Source organism: Lithobates pipiens, unplaced genomic scaffold, assembly GCF_037356315.1.
Source record: "Lithobates pipiens isolate NorthernLeopardFrog02 unplaced genomic scaffold, aLitPip1_a1.2 Scaffold_19, whole genome shotgun sequence".
Taxonomy (NCBI): Eukaryota; Metazoa; Chordata; class Amphibia; order Anura; family Ranidae; genus Lithobates; species Lithobates pipiens.
This window is the reverse complement of record NW_027507764.1, coordinates 52,736,752-52,747,747: the sequence shown is the minus strand read 5'-3', so window position 1 is coordinate 52,747,747 and position 10,996 is coordinate 52,736,752. Positions and strand designations below refer to the sequence as shown.

Below are 10,996 nucleotides of genomic sequence, written 5' to 3'. Positions count from 1 at the left end.
AATAACAGAGGTTTGCCTCATTGGCTTCCTGGCATAATTGATGGACCTCTTGGAAGAAGAATGTACCTTGTTTGCCTGGAGAATGGTGTTTGTGTTTGACAACACCTTTGGCAATTGAGGAAGTGCATTTTTGCTGACCACTAGAGACAAATCCAACCCCTCTTTCTAACCAACCACCAGAGTCTACTTAGGGCTCTACTGGTGACATATGGCATGGTGTGTGGCATGATCCCACAAGTTCACAACCAACCCCTGGAAAGATTGGTGACCATATTCTTGAGGAGTCCGGACATGTGCCTGGAGTCGCAGAGACTTGTCTGTTGACACCCACTGACATCTCCAGAACCCTTGACCGACTCTATCCCTTCCAGTGCTGTGCCACTTCGTAAGTCTGCCCGGCAAAGACATCAGACTCCTTTTTGGCAAAGCACTGAAATCTTACGGGACAGGAAACTGAGAAAAATGGCTCCTGAAGTGCTGCGGGTGCCACAGGACAGAGTTGGAGATACTACTTGCTGAACTGATCTTGTTTTCCTTGTTCTTTATGTGTTGAGTATTTTATGTGTTGTATTTGTTCTCTCTCTCTCTCTCTCTCTCTCTCTATATATATATATATATATATATATATATATTTAGGTTTTATTTATTCTTCTTAGAGAAAAAGAGGAGGTGTAATGTTTATGCAGAATCACTGTGACCCTTAACCCCTTTCTCGCATTCTGGGGGAGGGGCCTTACCAGGAAGTCATGCACAGTGTGTGTGGGACTGGAAGCAGCAGCATGATACTTAGAGGGAGATCTGTTGTATATGAATCCTCCATGTAAGGATGTACATCACTTTCTGAGTGAGTAATAAACCCTTCCCTGGTTAAGAAGTGCATCCAGCCTGTGTGTAACTTGCTGAACAGACACTGGCAGCATTGCTAGCAACACATTGAGAGATCCTGTGTCAAAGGGACATAACAAATTTTGCTAATAGATGCCCCCCCATTCCCATCTCAAAAGCTGGGAGGTATGCTGTATTAATGTGGTGCGTGTAGTGGTGGACACTGGGTGTGACCAAATTGCATTAAAAGTGGGAGGGCTTAAGAGGCACAGTTAAAACAAAAGCATTCTTGTAACCATAAAATATGTTTAGATTGCTATGCGCAAGTATGAATCTCAGCACAATCATTTTTACATTTCTTCGTGCGTAAATTGTAGTCATCCTGGCCAGTGGCGGCCTGTCCAATTGGGGTGCCCGGGTGCCACCCCCTCTCGCCACACCACCCTCTATATGTATAAGGGATAGATTTGTGCACAGCATAAATCTATCCACGGCCACCGCCACCCCGCATTCTTGCTTTTCGGCCCCTTTCAGGATGCCGGGTGCATGAATTACAGCAGCGGGGGTGTGTTTATAAAGCACCTGATTAGATCCATAGGCTCTAATAGGCATTAAAATAGGGTGGACGCGGAGCACAGAGCATTGCGCCATAGGTCCATCCAGGTGATATAAAAGCAAATTAATATTTATTCGCTGTTGTAACATTGATCCTCAATCAGACTCCCTTTACGATTGCCCGAAAAAGAGAAGACTCCCAATTGGCTGCCAAGGAGGAAGGAGGAAACGGAAGCTGCCAATGCCCATGGAGAGCAGGGAAAGGGAGATTCATCGCTGCTGCCAAGGAAAAGGTTAATTGCACAGGACCCCAGAATGCACACCATGCCTTTGTACATATAGGCCTGTACCTACAAATATGCAATCCGCGGCCATAATATGATTAATTTACAGAGACTACACTGTTGGTGTTTATAGTGTTTCCTATCACCATCCCATGGCCTTAGCATGATATAATGGTGAAATATGGGGAGAGATTCCTCATTCATCATTGCATTAAAATATAGATAAAGGAAAAAAAACCTTCACATACAAAAGACAATTAAGGTACAAACTATTTTATTGAAATGTTAAATTCTTTACAAGGAAAAATCTTTACACAAAAAAGTTATTGTAGAGCTTCAGAGAACAGGGGAGGTCCATCACTGTTATTCTCTGACTCCTCAGAGGTGAGGACTTCTCAGAACCCTAAACCTTAGGATGATTCAGAGGAAGGCGAAAACCCCCTCGGTCAGATGGGCTCCAAAGGGGAAAAAATTCCTTCCTGACCCCGTAAGGCGATCGGATAGTCCCTGAATCATCAGTCTAGGGTGACCAGTTCATCTCCCTGTATTATTGTAGAGCTTCGGAGAACATCGGAGGTCCGTCACTGTTAAGGATGAACCGAACACCCCCCTGTTCGGTTCGCACTAGAACCTGCGAACAGACCTAAACTTCGTGTGAACTTTAGAACCCTATTAAAGTCTATAGGACTCGAACGTTCAAAATCTAAAGTGCTAATTTTAAAGGCTAATATGCAAGTTACTGTCCTAAAAAGTGTTTGGAGACCCAGGTCCTGCCCCCAGGGGACATGGATCAATGCAAAAAAAAAGTTTTAAAAACAGCCGTTTTTTCGCGAGCAGTGATTTGAATAATGATTAAAGTGAAACATATGCCCCATCACAGGCATACTATAGACCCCCCCCCCCCCCCCCCTGGGTACAAAATTTAAAGGAATATTAAACTTTTATTGTTTCACTTTAATCATTATTAAAATCCATGTCCCCTGGGGCAGGACCCAGGTCCCCAAACACTTTTTAGGACAATAACTTGCATATTAGTCTTTAAAATTAGCACTTTAGATTTCTCCCATAGACTTGTACAGGGTGTTCCTGGCTTTTCGAATTTGCCGCGAACACCCCAAATTGTTCACTGTTTGCCGAAGCTCATCCCTAGTCACTGTTATCCTGTTATCCTCTGACTCCTCAGAGGTGAGGAATTCTCAGAACCCTAAACCTTAGGATGATTCAGAGGAAGGCGAAAACCCCCTCGGTCAGATGGGCTCCAAAGGGGAAAAAATTCCTTCCTGACCCCCTAAGGCGATCGGATAGTCCCTGAATCATCAGTCTAGGGTGACCAGTTCATCTCCCTGTAAAAAGCTCTACTTTCTTTACTCTTTAATAGGTCAGAACATGCATTCTATTTAGATGCCTCTCCATTGGTGGTGATGAGGCTCTACATTGATGTTACTGCTTCTCTGATGGTGGTGATGAGGCTCTACATTGATGTTAGTGCCTCTCTGATGGTGGTGATGAGGCTCTACATTGATGTTAGTGCCTCTCTGATGGTGGTGATGAGGCTCTACATTGATGTTAGTGCCTCTTTGATGGTGGTGATGAGGCTCTACATTGATGTTACTGCCTCTCTGATGGTGGTGATGAGGCTCTACATTGATGTTAGTGCCTCTCTGATGGTGGTAATGAGGCTCTACATTGATGTTAGTGCCTCTTTGATGGTGGTGATGAAGCTCTGCATTGATGTTTTCCAGCGGTGGAGATCAGGCCACTGGCTGCAGCTTCAGACGCTCACTCACATAGGTGAAGCCATAGAATTCCTTCTGCTTCTCTGGCTTTATCCGCTTCCCACGGTCTACAGATTGAATAAATTCATCCACTGGCACTCCTTCACTCAGATCTTCCTCAGAAAGCTGGAAACAGAAAAAAATATTTTGTTAATGTTTCTGATTTGTTTGGAAAAAATCCCTAGAAATCTCCCCATTGTGCTGGGACTCCTCCCTTATCCGGATACTTACATTTCCTGCTGGAAATGGCGGTGGTGATTTCCCATTCTCTGTCTCCTTCCAGTCCACCATCTGTAAGAATGGGTGTTCTCTGATCTCACTTACTAGCCTCATCCGCTTCTCTTGATCTTTACATAGAAACTGTAAAAAAGGAACAAAATATAATAAGAAGCACTGAAATAACATGAACAATATCTGAACAACAGAACTCTTCTTTTAATAATTGATTCTGACAGTTACATATTTCATTTTCCTTAATTTTTATCTGTGTGTAAACACACAGTTTCCGGTTCTCTGAGGGGAGAACAGACAGATCGTTTGGATGTCTTTGATGACACCCTGGAGGAGGGGCGAAACGCGTCAACGTAATTTCTGGCCTATGGCTTAACCAGTGACGCCATTTCCTGCCTCCGTGGAGCGCGCGCTGCATGAGCGAAGATTGCAGAAGTTTCTGTCTGAAAGTTTGCTTTTCTCTATTCATTCTGTAAGTAGCGCTTAGCGCGCAACATTGATTGAGCCTCACAGTGCTTCACCATACTATTTTTTCTCTTTTACCGGTGGAACGTGGCATTTCCTTTGTGATCCAGTGTGCACTCAGAGTCTCCATTTGGAACTTTTCATATCATCAGTTCATTCATTGTTTCTGGACTGGAAAGTTTGCCTGTCTGGTGAGTGCGGTCTCAGAAGGGGGATTTACTGTATGCACTTTATTCACGTTGGACTTATTTTTAATCATTGTCAGATATTGTGTTTATTGGCATGAGTTGTCACTTATATTTACATGTATGTTTTTTCACATTTGCCAGCGCTGTCTTTCATTAGTTCACCAGACAGATCATCTCACATAGTTTGATCGACACATAGTATGAACAGTGATCTGTCATGTCCCATCCCCCCTTCAGTTAGAGCACGCAATAGGACACACTTAAACCCTTCACTGCCCCCTAGTGGTTAACCCCTTCACTACCAGTGACATTTATACAGTAGTCGCAGTCCCGATAAAAATCGCAGATCGCCGCCATTACTAATAAATAAAATGAATAATAAAAATGCCATGAAATGATCCCTATTTTGTAGATGCTATAACTTTTGCGCAAACCAATCAATATACGCTTACTTCGATTTTTTTTTTTTTTACCAAAAATATGTAGAAGAATACATATCAGCCTAAACTGAGGCAAAAAAATGTTTTTATATATATTTTTGGAGGATATTTATTATAGCAAAAAGTTAAAAATATTGCTTTTTTTTCAAAATTGACGCTCTTTTTTTGTTTATAGCGCAAAAATAAAAAAACGCAGAGGTGATAAAATACCACCAAAAGAAAGCTCTATTTATGGGGAAAAAAAGGATGTCAATTTTTTTGAGAGCCACGTCACATGGCCGCGCAATTGTCAGTTAAAGCGACGCAGTGCAGAATCGCATAAAGTGCTCTGGTCTTTGGGCAGCCAAATGGTCCAGGGCTGAAGTGGTTAAGCAGTCAGCTTGCTGAAATTATTGCTATAACCTTCATCAATGTGTGCGGCTAAGAATGTGAAATTGTGCTTTCCAAAATCCTATTAAGATATATGTAACCTGGAAAGGACTGTGTATACTTACCCTCTCTATGATGTCACGCAGGTTAGTGTCCATGTCTTCTGGATAATCTGGTTCCAAGGTGGTCACTTTCTTCAGTATTTCTTCTGAAGACTCATCGCAGCTAAGAAATGGATGTCCGCCGACCGCCATCACGTATACTATTATTCCCAGGGCGTAATAGTCGGCCATGCCAAAGTATGGCAAACGTTGAAGGATCTGTAAAAACATAATGAAGAGAAATAAGGATGAGCTCATTGTCAGGCCAGACAGAGGACAGAGGTAACTACATGCTGGTATATGTGCTATGAGGGGTCCTAAAGGAGGAGTCCTAAAATTGTGCTCAAAAGACATCAAACTAAGATGGAGCTTGCGAATATTTAAGGTGGGTCTTTGGGTCTCCCAGAGACACAAAGGGAAATTGGTTGAAGTCTCCCAAATTGAGGGAAATTTCTCTCTCAGAGAATTGTCCCCAGATCAGGAATCCCCATTGAAGGTTTCTCCTCACCTCATGTTCTGGGGAAGACTCTAGACTTTAGATCTCCCCTTACATTCTTTCTCAATGACAATGGTCACCAATACAAACAGATGGGGCCCCAAAGGAGACACACAGACACCTCTGCAAAGCTGACAGATGGTCAAACCCTTCCCTGCTCTTACCAAAATAAAAATAGAAAGGTTTTGCATACACCTAAATAGTCCTAGATAAAGGTATACTGATCCCAATAGCTCAATGTTCACAAGCACTCATCATGTTAAAGAGAAGGAATACAGCAAGTGGGCAACTCATAAAGCTTTAATCCCATTTGTAAGTGGGAATTGGGCCGGACAGAGCCAGCCATCTACACCTGGCCTCAATGTCCCCTACAAAGAAGCTCCAAAATTGCTGCAACTCTCAGAAATCCCCACCTTTTTGGGGGATATAGTTCCAGCCTGGAAACCCATTGAAAGCAATCAGGGCACCAGTGGAGAAATTCTTCATTTATTGAAAAGGGAGCACCCTTTATCTTATCCCTATATTCCATAATGACAAACATTACAATTAGGTTGGGTGGATAGAATGTATCTTACCTCAGGTGCCATGTACAGTATTGTCCCCGCTCGTCCTTCAATCCGCTTGGACTCCGTGACACCAGAAACTGCCAAGCCCAGATCCGCGATTTTGATGTGACCGGCGTCATCCAAGAGGATATTTTCTGGCTTGATGTCTCTGTGGACGATCTCCTTAGAATGCAGAAACTGCAGACCGCAGAGCATTTCCGCTATGAAGTATCTGTTGTGGAAATAGATAAATGTGAATTAGCATCCCAAATCATCACAGACCAATTAAAACTGAAGATGAAATGACTTCCCCCTATAGTACATAGGAGTTTAGGTGGACTGGGCTCAGGTGAAGGGGCTGACTACGTCACTGCCTGTCCACAGTGGTCAGTCACCCCGACTCCAGAGTGACCCGGTTATTGATCTTACCTTATGGTGTTCTCAGGAAATGGAGCTCCTTCAACAAAGGTGTCAAAGAAATCGCCTCTGCTCAGGCATTCCATTGCAAAGATGAGATGATTCTGTGTGAACATAAGAGGTAAAGATTATATTATAGACATTCAGGATTTCATTTTGTGGAGGAATAGACAGAGAGACACACACACACACAATTTAGAAAAGCAGGACAGAGAAACTACAAATTGCTGGACTGTTCTTATTGCAATGCTAGAGCTTTTCTTTGGTTCACCATCCTTGACGTCCCATGTAGATCAGGAGGCCTGACTTCTCCTGTCTTGCTAGGTGCGGACTTGTTCTTAGTGACTCAGAGTTTTGAGACCATAAGCAACCAGGCAAATAGCAATTTCAAAAGTAAGTCAGAGATGACAGCCTCTTCAATTGTGGTTTCCTTAACCGCTTGCAGACCAGTTGCTGCCATTAAACGGCAGCAGATTGGCACGGCTGCGCAAATCACTGTAGGTGTACGTAGGCCATTTTAAGAGCAATAGCAGGTGCATGCACAATGCTGATGCGCGTGGCCAGCGGCTGTGATGTCCGCCTGCCACCCACGATCGCTGCACAGAGAGCCATGGGGATCTATCAATGTAAACAAACATCCCCGTTCTGACGGGAGTAGGGAGAGCTCGCCTGTTCCTAGTGTCCAGGAACTGACTCCGTCAGTCCCCTCCCCCCCCCACAGTTAGAAACACCTCCCTAGGACACACTTAACGCCTTGATCACCCCCTAGTGTTAACCCCTTCCCTGTCAGTGTCATTTATACAGTAATCAGTGGCTATTTTTAGCACCAATTGCTGTATAAATGACACTGGACCCAAAAAAGTGTGCAATGTCAGGATCCCACTAAAAATCACTGATCACTGCCATTTCTGGTAAAAAAAAAAAAAATGCCATAAATATATCCCCTATTTTGTAGTTGCTATAACTTTTGCGCAAACCAATCAATATATGATTATTGCGATTATTTTTTACCAAAAATATGTAGAAGAATACATATTGGCCTAAACTGATGAATAAATTAGTTTTTTACCCCAAAAATTTGGGATATTTATTATAGCAAAAAGTAAAGAATATTGTTTTTTTTTTCAGAATTGAGGATCTTTTTTTGTTTATAGTGCTAAAATAAAAACCGCAGAGGTGATCAAATACCACCAAAAGAAAGCTCTATTTGTGAGAAAAAAAAGGACATACATTTTGTTTATGTATGTCGCATGACCGTGCAATTGTCAGTTAAAGTGACCCTGTGCCGTATTGAAAAAAATGGCCTGGTCATTAAGGGGGTAAATCCTTCTGGGGCTGAAGTGGTTAAATATAACTTCTACTCTGTACAGTTTACCTAACCATCCTCCAGGCTTGTAGGAGGCACTTTAGAGTTCTGCTCTTCCCCATACTGCTCTACACCCACTACATCTGGAGCCCTCAGGAAAAACCTGGTGTGGGGCACCAGTGAAGCTTCCTTCTGCCTCTCACAATTCAGCACTCGGTGCCTAAGGGACTATTTTACAGGTGTGAAGACCATCATATGAGGGGAAAGGGGGTTGCTTAGCCTTATGTAAATTGCAGCTCCCAAAAAGTCACCATTTGCATAACATTTTTGCGGGGTCTGGATTAGTAGTGGAGTACAATACAGGAAAGAGGTGAAGAAATTGGAAGGTGAAAAAGACTTACCTCTGTCTGGAACGATCCAAACAGATGTGTGATAAATGGACTCTCCCTGGCTGCCTTCAGGATATCACGTTCTCTGAAAATCGCATTGCAATCATTAGCTTTAAATACTCTTTTCTTTTGCACAAGTTTAACTGCCAGCTTCTGGTCAATGGCAGGATGAGAGGCCAACACCACCTTCCCATAAGACCCCTCTCCAAGGATTCTATAACAGGTCATCTTTTCAAGGGAGAATACACATGGCTGGTCCTTAATGGCACTGCCAGATGGGACTGGTGAAGCTATCTCATGGTTTGTGCTGCTGATAGATGAAGATTGCAGACTCTCAACACCACTGCTGAGTGTAAAATATGAAAAATGATTGCTTGATAAGTCAGAGTGGAGTGATGAAAGTGAGAGAGATGTGTTCACTTTGGTGATTCTGAACTCCTTTGATTTCTTCTTACTGGTGGATGGACTGACTTCTGTTTTCTGTCCTCAATTACAGCCTGTGCTGTGTTCTGGTCTTCATTTGTGGATGATGGACTTGTATGTTCTTGTCCACCATAGGTGTGGGCTGTACAGTCTTCTGGTCCTCACTGATGGATGGAGTGACTTGAATGTTCTTGTCCTCCATAGGTGTGGCCTGTACAGTCTTCTGGTCCTCACTGATGGATGGAGTGACTTGAATGTTCTTGTCCTCCATAGGTGTGGCCTGTACAGTCTTCTGGTCCTCACTGATGGATGGAGTAACTTGTATGTTCTTGTCCTCCATAGTCACAGCCTGTACAGTCTTCTGGTCCTCACTGATGGATGGAGTGACTTGTATGTTTCTTGTCCTCCGTAGTCACAGCCTGTACAGTCTTCTGGTCCTCACTGATGGATGGAGTGACTTGAATGTTACTTGTCCTCCATAGTCACAGCCTGTACAGTCTTCTGGTCCTCACTGATGGATGGAGTGACTTGAATGTTCTTGTCCTCCATAGTCACAGCCTGTACAGTCTTCTGGCACTCACTGGTGGATGGAGTGACTTGTATGTTCTTGTCCTCCATTGCTGTGACCTGCACGGTCTCCTGGTCCTCATTGGTTGATGGAGTTGTTTGGGTTTGTTTGTTCTCCATCGTTTTATCCAGGTCAGCCTTACTAATGTATGGAACCCATATGTAAGGCTGCCTGACATTGAGATGTTCATCATTTTGTCCTGGTGAAAGAAGAAAACAGTCATTTTTATTCTTGCTCTTTACATAACATTGATCGTCTTTTACATATATGAGTTTTATGAGTGAGTGTTATGGAAATAATCTGGTGTTACATATTTCCTTTATGGGGATTCTCTATATACATGGACAATATGGGAGTTCTCTGCCCTGGTGTGGGGGTGGGGTGGTGGGACTTAATTCATTCTTAATGCTTGGCTTTCAATGCCAGAACAAGTGTTATGCCCCGTACACATGATCGGAAATTCTGGCAGCAAAATTCCGATGAGAGTTAATGGTCGAAAAATGCGATTGTGTGTATGCTCCATCGGACTTTTGCTGGTGGAATTTTGGCCAGCAAAAGATTGAGAGCATGTTCTCAACTTTTCGGTTGGAAAAAGTTCAGATCGGAAATTCCTACGCACACTCGGAAACAATTTGACGCATGCTCAGAAGCATTGAACTTAATTTTCTCGGCTCGTCATAGTGTTGTACGTCACCGCGTTTTCTCGGCGATCAAAAGTTCAGAGAACTTTAGTGTGACCGTGAGTATGCAAGCCAAGCTTGAGCAGAATCCCGTCGGAAAAATCATCAGAGCTTTTTCCAACCGAAATTTCGATCGTGTATGTGTATGCAGCATATGTTAAATTGTTCTCATGACATCTATACCAGCTATTCCCCTGAATTCCCATGTTTAAGGTGGAACCCTGGGCAAAAGAAAAAAAAGACATCTCCGATGCAGTCTGTCCCCCCCCCCCCCCCCCATAACATAGTTTGATTGCCTGGTGATCCTGTAAGGTCTGTTTTTTTTAAGTCTGTTATTTTTCAAGTTCCTTTATCAGACCAAGCTATCCAGCAAAAGTGGCAGTTAGAGGGAAAAGACAAACCGCTTAAAACTTTCACACAGATGGTTAAAAAAAGGTTGATCTGTGTTTCACTACCTCCGGAAGCCAAACTAAATCCCACCATGGCAGCCGGAAGGGGTGGTACAGATCCCACAGCCTTGGTCAGGTTTGTTCAACACAAATTTGCCCATTGAGGTCAATAGGATCACGCCATCACTATGAGCCAAATGCTTTGAATATAGTTGAGACACAGAATTTCAACATAAAATCCCACTTGGGATAAAAAAAAGAAAAAAAGAAAAAAAACACATACAGGAGGGGGCAGGATCACCACGTAAATGCACGGGAGCAGCTGTTCTAACACCAACATCCATAAAAATGTATCTTCTTAAACAAACGGTATACAGTGAGACATGGCGCCAAGTGTGCTGAGCTATCTATGTATATATGACAGTATTATTGTTATTAATATTGATAATATTAATTATTTATTTATTAATTAATTTAATAATTCTAAATAATAAGTACTGATATATATATATATATATATATATATATATATATATATATATATATATAT

The 10,996-nt window shown here is 42.7% G+C and overlaps 1 protein-coding gene across 1 annotated transcript; it reads right to left on the bottom strand.

Annotated features, from left to right (window-relative positions):
* Positions 1-3,415: 3,415 nt before the first annotated feature.
* On the bottom strand, positions 3,416-8,614 carry LOC143998010 (protein kinase C delta type-like). Its single transcript, XM_077493804.1, has 6 exons — positions 8,399-8,614; positions 6,704-6,795; positions 6,305-6,506; positions 5,258-5,452; positions 3,671-3,799; positions 3,416-3,565 (listed from the first exon to the last, which is right to left on the bottom strand). The coding sequence occupies exons 1-6, from the start codon at positions 8,612-8,614 to the stop codon at positions 3,416-3,418; spliced, it is 984 nt and encodes a 327-aa protein (XP_077349930.1).
* Positions 8,615-10,996: the final 2,382 nt, after the last annotated feature.

Coding starts and splice junctions, on each gene's coding strand:
- LOC143998010 (XM_077493804.1), bottom strand. CDS start 8,614: ATGACCTGTTATAGAATCCTTGGAGAGGGGTCTTATGGGAAGGTGGTG. Junction 3,800..5,257: donor TGCGTGACATCATAGAGAGG/GTAAGTATACAC, acceptor CCTTTTTTACAG/TTTCTATGTAAAGATCAAGA. Junction 3,566..3,670: donor CGCCATTTCCAGCAGGAAAT/GTAAGTATCCGG, acceptor TTCTGTTTCCAG/CTTTCTGAGGAAGATCTGAG.